This window comes from Sabethes cyaneus, chromosome 2 (genome assembly GCF_943734655.1).
Source record: "Sabethes cyaneus chromosome 2, idSabCyanKW18_F2, whole genome shotgun sequence".
NCBI lineage: Eukaryota > Metazoa > Arthropoda > Insecta > Diptera > Culicidae > Sabethes > Sabethes cyaneus.
This window is the reverse complement of record NC_071354.1, coordinates 76,551,282-76,570,156: the sequence shown is the minus strand read 5'-3', so window position 1 is coordinate 76,570,156 and position 18,875 is coordinate 76,551,282. Positions and strand designations below refer to the sequence as shown.

General features: G+C 39.2%; 1 protein-coding gene across 1 annotated transcript in view; it reads right to left on the bottom strand.

The window, feature by feature from the left end:
• The window catches only part of LOC128735602 (protein gooseberry-neuro), a 101,550-nt gene extending 83,628 nt beyond the window's left edge, over positions 1–17,922 (bottom strand). Inside the window, exons 1-2 of the mRNA XM_053830084.1 lie at positions 17,847–17,922; positions 637–950 (exon numbers count right to left, since the gene is read on the bottom strand). Of these exons, the coding sequence (XP_053686059.1) occupies positions 637–950; positions 17,847–17,922 (390 nt within the window). The remainder of the gene's footprint in view (positions 1–636; positions 951–17,846) is intronic.
• Positions 17,923–18,875: the final 953 nt, after the last annotated feature.

Genomic DNA, 18,875 nt, shown 5'->3' with positions numbered 1-18,875 from the left:
GGCTTTAATCATGTTTGACGGATCGTAAACAAATTGTTCACTTCAAAATTGTACTTTCTGTCCCCGTTTGAGTAACTTTTGGGCTTTCATAGCGTTCACACAGGACCATTAAAAATTATCAATGACGACGCAGTGTTCCAGAATATATTCAACATATTCAACACATGCTAAAAAATATCTCTATTAACTAAATGTGAAGAAGTGTATCTCAAAAGCATTGTGCAAAAAATATTTAAAAATAATGTCACTTATTTAAGATATATATGCACCTTACCAGACTGAATTTCGAGCCCATAAAACTAACATGAGGGAGTTACCTGAACGACACCGTTAGCCACCGGTCCATTGAGATCACAATTTATAATAATAAGCCACAACAGCACCTGTTTCTGGCTTATTGCAGCCAAGTTACAGCAGTTTATATTGAAAATAATGACTCCCGACGGCGATTTTTCAGCCAAAGCGAAATCCCAATCGGCACATAATCACCCGCAAATAGCCTCACTCTTTCCGCTCATTCCGCTCAGCCCCGCTGTTTCACATTCGCTTGCCAACCAGCGACCGATATGATGGGGTGGCCACGTGGTGCGCCCAAAACGGGAAGAAAAACGTACCGAAAAGCGAAAACTAACTCACCTTAATTAGCTTCTCCCGTATCTCCCAGCTGAAGATGCCCGGATTCATTTTTTTCATCTCCTCGATACGTGACTCCACTTCCGGTGTGGCCACCTTCGGTTTCGAGCCACCGATTACGCCGGGACGAATCGAACCGGTTTCCTGGTAGCGATTCAGTATCTTGGACACGCAACCGTGGGAAACCCGCAGCTGGCGGGAGATGACGCACGGCCGAACGCCGGCCGCCGCCATTTCGACAATCTTCAGCCGGATGTGATTCGGCAGCGGTCGGCCATTGATGAAGACACCGCCGAGCTGGTTGACGCGACCTTGGCCTGCGGGAGAGAAGAAAAAGGACACACGGAGCCGGTGAGTTTGGAAAAATCACGCTGACGGTGCAGTTACTACGCTTTTCCGTGTAGGGGTAAAGAGTTTTGCTACTTTTATTTATACAAATTGAATTTAAGAAACATAGCTGCAAGTAAGATTATTTATCTATGAATAAAATTAAAATTATTTTACGACCTTATCTATATTAGATTTATTTTTATATTCGCAGGTACACCTTGTAAGTTTTGTTTTGTTTGTTTTTTTATTTTATTGATACAACATAAACAATTAGTGATTTAAAATGGCTCACAGATATTTAATTTGGAAAAAAGATATTAATGTCAGCATTGTGTACGCAATAAATACCAATTAAGATGTTTTATTGTCTATCATTAAACCTTTAGAGTCGATATTTTCAGAAATAAACTAATTTATGTGCCAACAGACGACTAATTTCTTCTGTGGGATTATTTGACCGACAAAATCTCGGTGAAACGTGCCAGCATCCATTCCAAGATCCTCGCGAGATTTACCGCTCTAATAATAACCATCCCACCAGTTTTCTCCGTTTAATTAAACACAATTACGACCGAACAGATTTGCTCTATTTGTGCTTCTATCGAATCGTTTCTGCATCAATAGATGAGATGTCAAGTCTAGCAAATCAACGGAACAACAAGTTATACACGCAAAACAATATAAAGAGCATAAGGAAAAAATACCGGTGATTAGCAGCTCGGAACGAGCAGCAATTTTCAGCTGTTTCACGCCCGTAAAGTTCCATTTATCCTAATGGAAATGTGCGTCAAGACGGGTGGACTCTGAACCGTTTTTTTTGCTTTTTTTCTCCTAACAATCTAGCTGCAGATTGGATCACGACGACACAAACATCCCGACGTCGATAGAGCCTCTGCCTGAGAGTTGCTGCAATTGCCGACGACGACGATGACGACGACGCCGACTCGAGCCAAACGAAGCGCATGAAAACATCTGGTCCTTGGCGTGAAAAATTCCGATTTTCCGGAGGTTCCATTTCGGTTGGTGTTCGATTTTTGGCTATTAAAATTTTATTCATCGGAATTCAGGTATGGCTAATTTCGGGCATATGGTCACATCTCGTTGCGTCGAATTGCCGTCTGGCCGTTTGTGTATGTGTTTAGGTATGTGTGTTCGATGGAAAGCAGGGGAGGAAGTCTTAGGCATATTGATGACGGTGGTGGATCCGCTATAAAGGACCTTCTGTGGAAGAAATTCGCCTCGCCTATCGGCTGTTCTCTCTCGTCGGCTATCATGTACCGAGCACCGTTTTTTGTTACGGTTAATTTACAGAGCCAATCCGGAGAGTCTCGTACATAGAAAATAAGCGACGAACTCGGTCCGGATCGCAGGACCAAGGAAAGTTGCTGCTGCTCATAGTTCCTGCCTACGTTTGAAACCGATATTCCAAATGGAAGGTGACTGCAGTCTACCGTGGATGTGTGTGGGCCCGAAAACATTTCAAAATTATGCATTCCTAGGTTCCTGCGAGGTGAAGGGGAGAATGCGTTTACAAATAGAACAAAGCTATTTCGTGTTCTATCACCTCCGTGCAGCCGTTCCGGCAGTGTTTCTAGCCAGCAGGCCGCCTTTGTTTCCGATGTGCTGCTGTTGAAAAATTGTTCCCTTATTGTGTGTGCATACACAAATGTGGCACGGGGTTCCGGCGAAGAAAGGTGATAGGCATGGAGGTGTTACTATGCTAGTTATGCCAACTGGTCTGCTGGGCTGGAAATTTACGGCCGATTCCCACATGGGCATCCGGCGAGTAATGGCAGCGGTAGGTGGCCGATACATATTAAGTAATTACTGTAACTTTGGGTGCGGTTAGTGTTTATTCATGATGTGAGATATAGTTATTTATAGCAATAAAACATTAATTAACTAGGTTTTTGTTTTTCAAAATAAGTTTCAAGTAAGAATTTGTGGAATTACCTATTTGAGAATCTTACCGGTAAAGCCTCCTAGTTGGTTTCGAGGTATGACGCTGGCCTAATAAGCCAGTCGTCGTATGTTCGAATCTCGGCTGGGAGAGGATGTTAGAGTCAATAGGATCGTAGCAACTGGTCCTGCAATTGTCCTGTACTCTAACAGCTGGCTGTGAAGTCTGTCGTATAAAAACAGAAGGTCAAGTTTCGATAACGGAATGTAGCACCTAGGCTTTGCTTTGCTTTTTACCGGTAAAGTGAAGTTAAATAAAATATTTAATGCTGAAGCATTCCAGGGAAACTGACAAAACTAAGAAATTATAGATTTATCCACTTTGACCATATAATTGGTCTGAAGCTGATGATCTACTATTTTATATTTCCCATTGATTCAAAAGAAACTCATACAACGTTTTTGTTTGCAAAAAATTAAATCGCCTTGTGGCACTCTTCGAACAAAGTTCCAAAGTTCCAATATTGTTTTCTTTTTGCTTTTGAGTTACCAGAATCTTGGAAATGGCATTTTCTCTGTGAATAAAACGTAACAATGAGAATAGCTGAAGATCCTTGTGAGTGAAGTCTTATTCTGAAAAGCGAAAGAGTATAAATCGAAGGAGCAACTTAATTTTCTTTCGAAGCGCTCCGTAATCACAAACTTATTTCATAGCGTATAGTGTAAGTTGTATTTATTCATTTGGAGATGTTAAATCAAGTAGAGCCATGTGCTAATTTTAGACATAAGTGGGGTCACGTCGCAATAGAGCAAAGTGGTTATGAAAAATCGTTAAATTTCGGCGATAAGCCTGGTATTCCACAGTTAATAGTAGTTAATTTAAAGCTTTAACTTTTTTATATATTTCAGCGACGTTTTTTGTAACGTACACAGAGATTTACGGATGATTTAGATATATTCTATGTCGTGTCATAAATAGAAAACTATTTTTTGCAGAAATAATGTTATATTTACTATTAAAATGCTCTGTTGAGTATACATTAATGTTCTGATTTTGTCTATCCCCGATTTTATCAGCTTTTTATCCCGATTTTGTCAACCCATAAATTTTGTTTAACTTTTGTGCTTTTAAACATGATTTATAAAACTTTTCAACCAGCTTGAAACTATTCTGATTTTTTGGGGAGAGTTTTTGAATAAAATGATGCCTTCTTGCGAGTAATTCGTGGTCAAAATTTGGGTATTTTTATAGTAAAAATTCTATAGTTCGTAAACAAGCAAAGGTAGTATACTACATTCAGCAATGTTGCGTATTTTTACTATTTGTACAACTTTGTAAAACAGAAAAAAGTCATGCAACAACTACAAAAACAGTTAAAATAGAAAAACTGATTTTAACGATTTATCATTTATGAGAAATAGGATTTTTCTATCTTTGCTTAAGAGATAGAAGGTAACTGTCTTCAGCTAAATTTCTTGCAATAATATGCTGTAAAACTTTGCAGAACACATCAATATGTTATATTGAAACTGAAGAAAAATGAATTTTTTATTGCACTTTCAGGGGGATTAATCAAAATTTGAATTCCGCTGGACAACAAAACTTTTAATTTTAAAGAATTCTGCCATAGGTTTCATAAACCTAAAACCAATTTTTCCCGCTCAAAGCTAATGCGCACCAAACTAGGTTCTGGACTAAGCAGAATATCATAAGCCGTGAATTTAAAAAAAAAACCGATTTAATCCACCTAGTGGTGAAAGGAACCTTTGTTATACCATCTTATATGTCATTTGACATAGGCATTTTCAGTTAAAATATTATTTTTGATTTGTATTTGAATTTGTAATTTTCATAAAACTGACAGAGTCAAATACTAAATACTACTACTAGAACTAAATTCTTATATAAACTGTTTCTTAGGCCCAGCCGTTCTCAAGTTATTCAGATGTGAAATCTCAAAATTATCTATTGGAGTCAACACATGCAAAGTATCCAATAACCGTGTAATCGACTTTCACGGATTTGAACCAAATTTCGTCAGATTGTTCATTTTAGGTCAGAAAGCAAAAATCTTAAATTTGGTGCCGATTGATACCTCCATTAGTGGTACCTCCTTTTAAAAATAAAGACCCGTTTTGTCATACCTTTTTGTTTTTTACTTACAGATAAACATGGAAATCTCGACCAACATGTCAAAAGGTCCTATGTACAAATGAGAGATTCTCTTTGCGTTTCCTCTGTCATGCTTATTACGGCGGAATAAATGCATTTCAACCCAATTTTTTCTAAAGGATTAGCTTTCCAATAACACCAGCAGCCGTTTCATACAAAATAGACGCATTGAAGTGCATTTATGCCGCCGTAATAAGCGTAAGAGAGGAGACGCAAAGAGAATTTCTCATTTGCATATTGGACCTTTTGAAATGTTGCTCGTCAAATATTAGGTTTAGAAAGAAACTATTTTCACATTCAAATTCCAATTCCAATCGAAAATAGTTGAGTAAAAAATGACTTTTTTTAAAGTTTTGAGCTGGAAATGATCATATAGAAATCGACACGTCTTCGGAACTTAATACAACTGTTTGTTAACGCTGTGCTAGTTATCATCTATATGCACCCTAGCGATAAACAATCTTCAGGGAGTTAGTTAACCTACTAAATAACTTTATAGAACATATAAAAGCAATGAAAACATCGTGTACAGAATTTTTGACCTGAACTGATTTTAAAGTGGCTGTTAGCTTCGGGGTACAATGTTAGCCTAACAAGCCAGTCGTCGTATGTTCGAATCTCGACTGATCGGTGCCGCTACAGAGTTAATAGGATCTTTGCCCTAGCCCCGTAATTTTCCCTATCACGGTCACCCTAAAAGTGTAAGCAACACCCGTTGAAAAATTACACATTTATACTATACTAGCTGACCCGACAAACTTCGTATTGCCACAAATTAAACTGTGTTGTACATAAATCGTGAATGTCGGATGACCTTTCTCACAATCTTGAGTTTTGCAAGTTTCTGGGGAGTTCATGGGTGTTTTAATATACAAATTTTCCTCACAGTAAAGTAGAAAACAACTCGTCCCATTGCTTAGCCTGATAAAATAAAGCGGATAGCATTTAAATATTTGCCATCATTACAAACCATTTCGCCGAATACCATTTTGCGGAACACCAATTCTCGGTTGACCATAACGCGGAATATAGTTTCGCAGAATACCATTTCGCAAAAAAAAAACCTTACGCGGGATGTACCATTTCACGGAAAATCTTTTCGTAGAAAGTACCATTTCGCAGGAAAATAAATAAACCTAGATAGAAGTGATCTCTACGGGGGGTTTCCCCCTCTCCCCGCAGTGACCGGCGCTTCCGACGGCAGGTTGCCTCGCGGCCTGTGTCCGTCTCGCCCCGAATCATCTAATGTTACTATTGATAGTTTCTGGAGGTCTTGTTAAGGACTACTGTTTTATGAAAGAGTCTAAAATTTCTCGAGTTCGATTAGTTTTTGAGTTACGCCAAAATTTCTGTTTTATTTGTATGAGAGTACTGATCCCCCTACCCAGGGGTGAGGAGTCTCAAACCATCATAAAATAAATTCCTGCCCCAAAAAACACCCACATGCCAAATATGGTTCCAATTGATTGATTAGTTCTCGAGTTATGAGGAAATTTGTATTTCATTTGATTAGGAGCCCCCTCCTAAAGTGGGGAGGGGTCCTAATTCACCATAGAAAAAAATCTTGCCTCCAAAAACCTTCACATGCTAAATTTGGTTCCATTTGCTTGATTAGTTCTCGAATTATGAGGAAATTTGCTTTTCATTTGTACAGGAGCCCACCTCTTAAAGTGGGGAGGGGTCCTAATTCACCATAGAAAAAATTTTTGCCCTCGAAAACCTTCACAAGCCAAATTTGGTTCCATTTGCTTGATTAGTTCTCAAGTTATGAGGAAATTTGTATTTCATTTGTATGGAAGCCCCCCCTCTTAAAGGGGAGAGGAGTCATAATTCCCCTTCTAAAGAAGGGAGGGATCTCAATTTACTATAGAATAACTTATTGTCACCAAAAACACCCACATGCCAAATTTTGTTCTATTTGCTTGATTAGTTCTCGAGTAATGCTGAAATTTGTGTTTCATTTGTATGGGAGCCCCTCCTCTTAGTGGGGGGAGGGGTCTCTAACCATCACTAAAACCTCTCCTGGCCCCAAAAACCTCTACATGCAAATTTTCACGTCGATTGGTTCAGCAGTTTTTTATTCTCTGACAGACAGACAGACAGACAGACAGACAGACAGACAGACAGACAGACAGACAGACAGACAGACAGACAGACAGACAGACAGACAGACAGACAGACAGACAGACAGACAGACAGACAGACAGACAGACAGACAGACAGACAGACAGACAGACAGACAGACAGACAGACAGACAGACAGACAGACAGACAGACAGACAGACAGACAGACAGACAGACAGACAGACAGACAGACAGACAGACAGACAGACAGACAGACAGACAGACAGACAGACAGACAGACAGACAGACAGACAGACAGACAGACAGACAGACAGACAGACAGACAGACAGACAGACAGACAGACAGACAGACAGACAGACAGACAGACAGACAGACAGACAGACAGACAGACAGACAGACAGACAGACAGACAGACAGACAGACAGACAGACAGACAGACAGACAGACAGACAGACAGACAGACAGACAGACAGACAGACAGACAGACAGACAGACAGACAGACAGACAGACAGACAGACAGACAGACAGACAGACAGACAGACAGACAGACAGACAGACAGACAGACAGACAGACAGACAGACAGACAGACAGACAGACAGACAGACAGACAGACAGACAGACAGACAGACAGACAGACAGACAGACAGACAGACAGACAGACAGACAGACAGACAGACAGACAGACAGACAGACAGACAGACAGACAGACAGACAGACAGACAGACAGACAGACAGACAGACAGACAGACAGACAGACAGACAGACAGACAGACAGACAGACAGACAGACAGACAGACAGACAGACAGACAGACAGACAGACAGACAGACAGACAGACAGACAGACAGACAGACAGACAGACAGACAGACAGACAGACAGACAGACAGACAGACAGACAGACAGACAGACAGACAGACAGACAGACAGACAGACAGACAGACAGACAGACAGACAGACAGACAGACAGACAGACAGACAGACAGACAGACAGACAGACAGACAGACAGACAGACAGACAGACAGACAGACAGACAGACAGACAGACAGACAGACAGACAGACAGACAGACAGACAGACAGACAGACAGACAGACAGACAGACAGACAGACAGACAGACAGACAGACAGACAGACAGACAGACAGACAGACAGACAGACAGACAGACAGACAGACAGACAGACAGACAGACAGACAGACAGACAGACAGACAGACAGACAGACAGACAGACAGACAGACAGACAGACAGACAGACAGACAGACAGACAGACAGACAGACAGACAGACAGACAGACAGACAGACAGACAGACAGACAGACAGACAGACAGACAGACAGACAGACAGACAGACAGACAGACAGACAGACAGACAGACAGACAGACAGACAGACAGACAGACAGACAGACAGACAGACAGACAGACAGACAGACAGACAGACAGACAGACAGACAGACAGACAGACAGACAGACAGACAGACAGACAGACAGACAGACAGACAGACAGACAGACAGACAGACAGACAGACAGACAGACAGACAGACAGACAGACAGACAGACAGACAGACAGACAGACAGACAGACAGACAGACAGACAGACAGACAGACAGACAGACAGACAGACAGACAGACAGACAGACAGACAGACAGACAGACAGACAGACAGACAGACAGACAGACAGACAGACAGACAGACAGACAGACAGACAGACAGACAGACAGACAGACAGACAGACAGACAGACAGACAGACAGACAGACAGACAGACAGACAGACAGACAGACAGACAGACAGACAGACAGACAGACAGACAGACAGACAGACAGAAATCCATTTTATATATAAGATTTCATCCGGCTTATCATAGTCTTAATGAATAAAGAATATGGCTGGGAAAAGCCACCTTGAAAATGCAGTTTTCAAAGCGGCGCAAAAACCCAACATCTTTTATGCACATAGTCACATTGATATAACGCTTAACAACTAAGCACACTTTACAATGATTTTAATGAACAGAAAACAGCAGAAGGCACTAACACTAAAAATTAAAATTACTGTCATTTTCGTTATATGCCAAAGCAAGTCGACGGATGGGTTCGTGTTGACCATAATTCGTGCGATGAACGTTTACCCGTCGAAGACGTACATGACGTTGCGGGCGCAGTGGACAATATATCTGTAGCATAGCGAGGATGCTGGGACAATCGTAGCTACCGGTCAGGATTTTGTTGGGCGTTTGAAATATTATATCCTTGCGTCGCTGTTCGAGGGGTTTTATTCCAAAAAGAATGCAGAGGTCATTACACGGTGGTAAGCTCTCGGGATTTCTCCATGGCAGGATGCGGCAAAGACGATGAATAAAACGTTTTTGAATACGTTCTATACGTTTCACCCAGATGTCGTAATACGGGTCCCAAATAACGCAGGAAAACTCCAGAATTGAGCGTACCAGCGAGCAATAGAGGGTCAACAAGGTTCCATGATCCTCAAATTCTTTTCCAGTTCTCAAAATTAAGCCAAGTTGCCGATTCGCCTTGTTAATGACCATGGAGTAATTTTGTCTGAATGTCAATTGAGCATCCAGAATAACACCTAGATCCGTAACAACATCTTTGCGTAATAGGGATATTCCATCAACGTGATAATCAAACAACAAAAGCTGTTTTTTGCGGCGAAAGCTCATGGCAGTGCATTTGGCGATGCTTAATGTCAAAAAGTTGCGGTGGCACCATTCAGCGAACAAAAAAATTAACGCTTGGAGCATGAAGCAATCATCGTAGCTTTGAATAACCTGGTAGATTTTTGTGTCATCGGCATACAACAGTCGTGTGCCACGAGGTAATAACTTTGTAACATTATTGATAAACAACGAAAACAGTAAAGGACCCAAGATACTTCCTTGAGGAACTCCGTAGTTGTTACTAAACCAGCCAGATTGCGACGTTCCCACCTTCACAGCAATTTTTCGATCCCGTAGGTAGGATATTATCCATGCAACCATCGTGACAGATACTCCGAGTTTATCACACTTGGCACATAATATCCCATAATCGACACGATCAAATGCAGCTTTCAGATCGGCGTATGCTCTCTCGGTGTATTCAGATCGGTGTATGAACTCTAATAAATTGGTAGTTACGGACCTGCCAGGGAAGAATCCGTGCTGTGCGGTCGAAATATAGTTTTTTGTGCTGAACATTAGACGATTGTCTACGATAGCTTCTAGAACTTTCGAGCAGGCACACGAACAGGAAATTCCTCGATACTGCGCCACATTCCGTTTATCGCCCTTGAACACCGGGAACATATATGACTCCTTCCAGATACAAGGAAATAGTTGGCATTGAAAAGAGAGATTAAAGATGGAAGTTAGCGGCATTTTTAAAGCTTCGTAACAATTTTTTAGTAAAGCAACTGGAATGCTATCGGGGTGAGGGCGATAGGATTGCTTCAAATTACGCACGGCCTTAGCAACTTCCTCGTCTGTGATTGTGAATATTTCAGCGGTAATCACATTGTCAGCAACATGTGCCATGGTTGTAGCAATATCGTTCGACGAAGGGGGGCTCCGTAGCCGCAAGGTTACCGAGTCTACTCTGACAAGCGAGTGGTCGTGGGTTCGAATCTTAGTAGAATCAAGCCATTCGTAGTGAAGTGACTTTAGCCGGTTCATTCTCAGGCCCCTCCATTTACCCTTCCTTCGTGCTGAATTCTATATTTACCCTCTGAAGCCTCTTGACAGTGCGAATGTCCCTCCTATAGTTAAGTGTACTGGTCAGAGGTACGAATGAGTCCTCGCCAGGGACGGCTATAATATGGGATAGTACTGGCAGTGAGGAACAAGTGGGTAAAGTAGATTAAGCTTTGAAGGAAGGGTAAACCCCAATATACGCAAGCACACATAAAATTCAATAAGCATATCGCTCACTCAATACCGATTATAGCAAAAAGAAATGTAGTGCAGGTCAAACAGCAAACACCCGGGCGATATTACAATAGATCAACTGGTCGCAGTAATGAGTCCACACATGGAAAAAAAATCGTTCGACGAAGCACATGCAGTATTAAAAACGCCAGCAAAGTGCTCAGCAAACAAGTCGCTACTATCTGTCGTCGCTTCACTGTATGACAAAAACATGCTAGAGGGAAGCCCATACTCTTTTCGTTTTGTATTGATAAACCTCCAAAAACTTTTAGGGTTCAATCGTGAACTGCGTTCTGTTTTGCGTACGTAATTTCTATACAGATTTCTGTTCAAAGCTTTATAAGATCTGCTTGCCGAGCTAAAACGATATCGATTGACCGGATTTCTACTTTTCCGATAGGCACGAAGAGCGGATTTCCGTAAGCGGTTGAGGCGAGTAAGAAGCTTATTTCCCCAGATAGGCTTGGGACGCGGACGAACTCTGGGAACATGCTGAAGTATAATATCTTGCACTTTACCAGTAAATCTGGACACAGCTTCATTCGGATCATTACTGTTATTGATTGAATCCCAATCTACTTCTCGTAATGCGATATTGATTGCATCATAATTTCCTCGCCGAAAGTCAAAACAATTGGGATCAAAATCATCAGTAAAATGTGCCTTTACCGTACGGTTGAACGTAACCATATACATAGTAGAATTAAATTGGATTAGTTTTCTTTTTATTTAATTCTAGATATGCAATATTGTTATTCGTCTAGACAGCAGTTGTTAACAAAAATCTATGAATGCATTTATTATGTGGTGTGCACACTAGCAACCTAATATCCACAAACAAATAGAAATAGTTTGAATCACAGCTCAAAATTACTTACTGCTCCGAACAGATTTATCTGCGACATATTTAAAATAGTGGGTTTCTTACATTTTCTTTGGTCGATAACGATAACGATATCAATATATTCGATTCAATCGAAATCGCGCGCGTGCAGTTATTAAATACCGATAGACATTTGTTGCTATACACGAAAACCGTCCTGAGACAAACGTGTCTCTTTGGCAATTACATCAAAATCAAAAAGACTGCGCGAGATACCTTTTGGCATCCTTCGATAACAAAACTATGACTACTTTATTAGGGAGCTGTGTAAAAGCTTTCAAGTTTTTGATATTCGATAATCATTTGATAGAAATTACACACAATGTTACTAAGTAACCGATTTCACGACTCAAATGCGCGTTTATAAGGCTTCAAAAAAAGTTCCGGTTTGTAAATGCGCCATTGCAAAGTGTGCTCAAATGAATTCAAAATGACCATCAAAAAAAACGGCAGTCAGAAAAAATGCAACGAGCGAGACGGGAAAATAAACGACGCTAAATTACCATACGAAACGGTACTCGGTATGTATGCACCCACCGGTTGTAACCTGGATATTCAAAAATTTTCTTGTAAAGCTAGTAATTACGAAAACTAAGGTCAAAAATACACCTTTTTTATAAATTTAATATAATGGTAATGGTACTACATAATCCACCATAATTTGTTAATTGGAATCATAAAATATTATGCACATGCGAGATTTACGGTGACACGAAAACCTCGTGATTTCGAATTTGGCATGGTTCGATTTTGGCATGCCTCGATTTTGGCAACAAAACTATCCGTTTTTGGCAACACAAAATATTTCACTTAAAAAAATATGCTTAAATATCAGTCTGTTTCCGAAAAAATGATGCCCACAGTGTGTTCAAGAAAACAGTTTGCAGTTATAGAATGTTTCGAACAATAATATTTTTATTGCCGTAGGACTACGTCTTACTGCAGGTTGGCGAAAACTTATTTGTACCGGACGAATAGCTCTTTGCGGACTTTTCAAACATAAAATGGTTGCAATCTTTGATTAATAATGTTTAGTCAATTTCTAATGCATTTACATTCAATTTTTTCATATCAAAAAAGGGTCTCGATTTTGGAACGGTTTCGATTTTGGCAACACGCATTTGTTGCCAAATTCGAAATCCAACTGTACCTGAAAATAAAAATCAGGCACAATGAAACGAGCCAATACAGTCCCTACGCTGATAAGCATTTCCTCCTATCAACGCTAATATGCAGAGATATAGCGCCCTGCGCGCTTACTAACTTGTAGAAAATAATTTCATGGAAAAAGTCCAATATTTCACAGCTCTTTCTAGCTTTTCGGCTGGTTTCTCCAACCAATCTGTGCGGTAATATTGTCTTCTAAGGCATCAATCCCCTTTCGATTCGTTTGGATGAAGAGATTTCACTTAACCCCACAAAGAGTGGTCACGACCGCGAGTTAGCTGGCCAATTTCCAGGCACAAAACAAGGAAATAGTTGCCGCCCATGTGGTCCATTTTTTCGCCTACCGTGAAGTAACTAGCGTTTTCTTGCTGAAATCACATATTAGCTATATAGAATTCTAAGTATTTGGGGTAAAAAAATTGGCGCAATTACTCCAGTAGTTATACATTTAAGCCAATAAGATTTTCAAAATAAGGTGTATACTACAATAGATCAAAATAATGGTCGGATGGTCGCAATTCATTTATGTCAATGGCAAAAATTGAAAATAACGAGCAGAATGCTGCAATAAAACTCTCTCAATACAGATATTTTTAAAATCTAGATGATTTCTAGATGCCGTTTTGAAATCCAAATCGTAGCGTGGAATATTATTAAAAGCACGATTACGACTTTTAGAAGCCGAAGTCTAATATCCGGCGGTACGTTGTAATTCAAAATGGCTAAACACTAAAATTTGATTATTTTTAGAACAGACACCACTTGCAATCATTAAGAATCGATACCCAAGGACAAGTAATGTGAAGGATAGCAGTTGAATAAAATATTGAAGAAAGCTTATAATCAAACATCGATGCCTGGCATCATTTCGAAATCCAAGATGGCAAGAGATGGCCGAAAATAATGTACTAAAATAAAATTTTCATTTTGGAATGATGACCTTCACTGGCGTGCTCAGGCTGGGACCTACTGAGACACATGTCACACCTTCTGTCAATAAAATTTATTGTAAAATAAAATAATTCCTCCTAGTATGGCCTAAGTGTCCAATTTCAATTAAAAAATTTAGGCAAAATTTAAGTTCAATTTCTAGTTTCCTAGTTCAAGTCTTATTTAATGCCCCATTTTGAGTCCCGTTTCAACTTCAATTTTAAAGTCAATTTTGTGCCCTATTTAAACTTCAACTTCATTTTCAGCTCCACGTTTTATTAAATTCCAATTTCAAGAAAAGCTTCAATTAAAATTTTAAGTTCAATCGCTACTATAATTTCATATCCTATTTCATGTATCATTTGTCCTATTCTATATCCCATTATATCTCTTATTTCATGTTCTATTCCATGTCCCATTAAGACCCCCGCCACAACTTCAGTTTCCAATTTGAAGTCCTATTTCAGTTTTAAGTACCTTTACAAGTTAAATTTCAACTCCAAATTCACGATGTCAACTTCCATTTCACGTCCAGTGCCAAGATCAATTTCAGGTCCTATTTTCAAGTTCAAAATAGTCAAAGGTCCTGTTGTCAGGTCTTAATTAGTTCAAATTAACGTTTCGTTTAATGTCCGGTTTCAACACCAATTGTAAGTTTAATTTGATACCAATTCCAATTTCAAATTCAATTACAAGTTCAATTTCAAGTAGTATTCTAGATTCTGTTCTAACCTCAATTTCATGTCCTATTTAGTGTCCCATTTCAAGTCCTATTCCTTGTCCCATTTAAAGCCCTGTTTCAATGTCAACTATAATTCCAATGTTAAGCTCCATTTCAACTTCAATTTTAAGTTCAAAATCATATCCCTTTTCAAGACAGATTTCAACTCGAAATTTACAAATTCGCATACAATTTCATGTCTAATTTCATATTCGATTCAAATTCAATTCAAGTTCCATTTTAACTCCAATTTCAAATCCATCTCCAAGTTTAATTTAATTCCAATTTCAACTTCAATTCCAAGCCCGATTTCACGTGCAATGTGCCTTCGTCTACTAGTAAAAATCCTATCCCATGATACTTGTGGAGATGCAGTGGTATCATGAGATCTTTAGCAACAACAAGTATCAAACTAATATTTTTTGCTATTGGTAAAACAGGAACTAGCTCACAGTAAAAAGAATTAGGGGTTTTTTATAATTTCCGTCGTAATAATTAAAGCCATTCTAATTTTCATCATTTGTTGAATGGACTCAATGAATACTTCAAAAGTTCTTGAGCTGATTTGACTAAAACACACTTACCTTTCGATCCGTGAGCTTTGAAATCACTGAAAAGCGATTATTAAAGCATACTATTGAAATTACGCAACTGACTTTATTTCTAAAATTCGTCGTACCGTTTTAAAATCCGTCCATCAAAATGTTTCACCGTCCGAACTAAAAATCACAACAATGTTTACGAAGCTAACGCGCATGTATTTGTGTAGGACGACATGAAAAATGTTATTCTAAAAAATTTCTGCAGATCAGGCAAGTTTTCCTGGCTGTAGAATAACGACAATGCCTTGCGTGAGTTATTTTCATATATGATTGACGGTAATTAAAACGATTAGTTGGCATTGTCTTTTTCGTCGCACGAAAAAACGTAGGAGAACTTCTTTAATGATAAAAACATTTAAATAGATCTCAGCTCATTTTGATTGATCACGTATGATAGACAACTAACTAAAATATTAGGGAATAACTAGTTTTGCATTGTGTGTCATAAAAAGGCTGATATTTTTAATAATTTGTGTTGGATAGGACGCGAATAGGCAATTACGACGAAGGAGCAAAATACCCTGCTAATTGAGTCCTGTAACGTTGCAATGGAAGCGCGTGATGTTTTGTTTCTAACTGAAGTATGGAAATGGACATTTCTGGTTACTTGTTTCCTCTTGAGCGGGGATGAAAAAATCGCTTCTAGCGATTAAGAACATAGGAGCGATCAGATTCAGATTCATTGACATCACTACTTGTAAGCAACAAACATTTTGCGCAATCTGTACGGATTATTGACCATATAGTCTGAGTTACTGGGCCAAACACTGGAGCGGACATGAAGACATGAAATCCTGACGGTGGTCTATATTATTAATTTTTCGAAGTAAGTATATATACTTACGAATATTCTCATATATTTGAAATCAGGTATTTGGGGCTTGAATAGCACATGCTGATACCTGTCAATTGAAATTTTGTGCCTATACTCACGATTTCTAGTAACAACAAATATCGGACAAACAGTCCCTTTCACCTATGAGTAGCCATTTTGGTCGTTGCTGTTAGTCAGTTATGTAAGTACTGAGCCATTACAAATTTCACAATGGACGAGTCTTACTATTCCCAGGCAACAAATACAAACACTTGAATCGTTCGCAATTTTGCTGGTTTTACCAACGGCAAAGTAAAACTACGAGCAGTCCAGCCGAGCTTAGCAAATCTACCTAATACTGTTTGTGCGAAAATGTTTACTTTAATAAATCGTTAAATCATTTGATGGTAATGCGAGCAAATAGGATATTTTGCGATTGTATGATGGTGGCACAATTCTCACGGATTTTGCATGGTGGTTGCGGCATCGTGACTTTTGCTACAAAAAATTAATTGCGCGAGTAAACATTCCGTCTTTGGTTACCGGTAATTCGTAATTAAAATATTGTTAAAAGTTCTAGAAATATCCAAGAGTGTTTCTACGGTCGCTTTTTTGAGTTACAAAATTCTACAAGGTTTGTATGAGTGATCGTCTATAAAAAGAAGAGTTGCATGTCTCATATCAAAATAATAACATTATTTTGATTATCTAGTGAGATTAGTAGTAACCTTTGCATCTCAAACCACACGCACAAACTTGACTAGTAGTTATAGTGTTATATTTGAATTGGTGTTATATTTATGTAGGTAAGCTTCCAGGAAACTTGTTAAGTCAGAGTTGCAATAGGAAGAAATTCAGTAAACTTTAAGAAACTGCTGTGATAATCGCAAAAGTATTATATTATACCTATTAGTGTCACAAACTTTTTTTTTTAGAAACTACCAGATGCGTGCAGGTAATAAATGATTAGAAAAATGGATTTCTTGGATTAAATTCTGTCTAGATAAGAAAAATATATTTTGACCAGAAATATTGATATTTGCTCGTATTGATATTGCATGTTTAAATTAAATTTAAAATGAATTTGAAATTTAATTTGAAAGTCTAGCGTTGTATGCCAATAACAAGTTCTTGATTATAGTGCGTACCTTTTAATATTGACAAAAATATTGAAACTAAATGCGGAGGAAGTAGAGTTAGATGGCAGTTTTAAGATAATAATCCGCAGAAAGCACAAAACAGAAAATCCCTAGCTGTGAAATAATACTAACTGTTTGAAATTCTACAACATTTTTCCATAACGTTCGGATATTCGCTTCACATGAAATCTTGAGGAGAATAGCACGTATAGAAAAATGAATTGAAACTTTTGAAGAAGAATCTGAAACGCACAAAGTGAATTGAACAAGAAATATTAGATAATCTGAAAGACACAGAGTGCATGTTTCATGCACGTGGCATATCAAATCATAGAGTGTATACTTGCTCATTTACCTTGGGCATCAAGTTACAGAAATCTGAATTTTAGCAGCTTCATATTAAAAATTGCATGAAAGTCTATGGTTTTTGATTTGTTTAAGGCAAGCTACAGAAAACATAGGATTTCTGTAAAAATAATGCTGATCTTGAACTAGTCGTTTTAGCTTAAGGATCATTTTAAGTTCAAATAAAAAGTTTCTAGTACCTTGGAAAGGATATCCGCTAAACAATGGCCTCATATTGAGGCCATTCGCTCCGGACATGGTTCCTGACATATCCATGTTGGACTCAAACATGCAGACACACACGCACTCAATGTTTCCTTCTACTGGATGAAAAATGTTACACTTAATGCTGACACATGCTATTCGAGATCATTATCAGCAATTCCGTGCACATATTTTTTCCTACATTGCACTCGTACGATCGAAACTCATCACTATGAAGTGCTCCGGTTTGGCTCGTTCCGCCGCTGAATTACACTTCAATTTTCTTCTGCCGCGGTTCCTTTTTTCTCTCTCTCTCTGTTCTGCACCGGCAGGACTGATCACTAATTAACAATTAATTTTCAACCATTAACACCAACATTATCTACACTCTGTCACTGTTATTAGTGGCTTCGTTTATCTTCTATATAATTCGCTTCATTCACGCCTTCTTATTTGCCTTTGTTGATTGGTACACATTTCGCACCTAAGGATCCCTACGATTTACCCGACCGTGACACGTTGTTTCAAACCTGTTTGACCCGCAGCGAATTAGAACCATCCGCGGTCCGGACGTCTGTCGATCGTTATCAGCACCGTATTGATCGTGACTTTTCTGCTATACCCTGTGCGAGCATCACATCACAAATTTAATAGTTTTGAGGATCAAATTAATTTAATTTACTTAAACGAGCTCGCCAGTATAACAATCAAGCCTCACCAGCGTGATTTAACCACGGAAAAATATAAATAATTCGTGTAAAACGTTCTGACACTGGCGCTATTTCCCGACGGACCCGCGTCGTCACCTTCAGCCCAGCTTCCCGGTAGATCACGACTAATCGATGATCTGCAACTGTGAACGATTGCACACCTGCAGCAACAGATGTCCTAGTTCTGTGGGGTTTCCAGTTTGCCAGCGGCGGCGACGGGGATCGAGTTCGACTTGTGCCTACGTTCGATTTGGGTTTCGCGAGCTGACCGCGACGGCGCGTTCGCGCTATGAAGTATGGTCCGCTTGCCAAAAG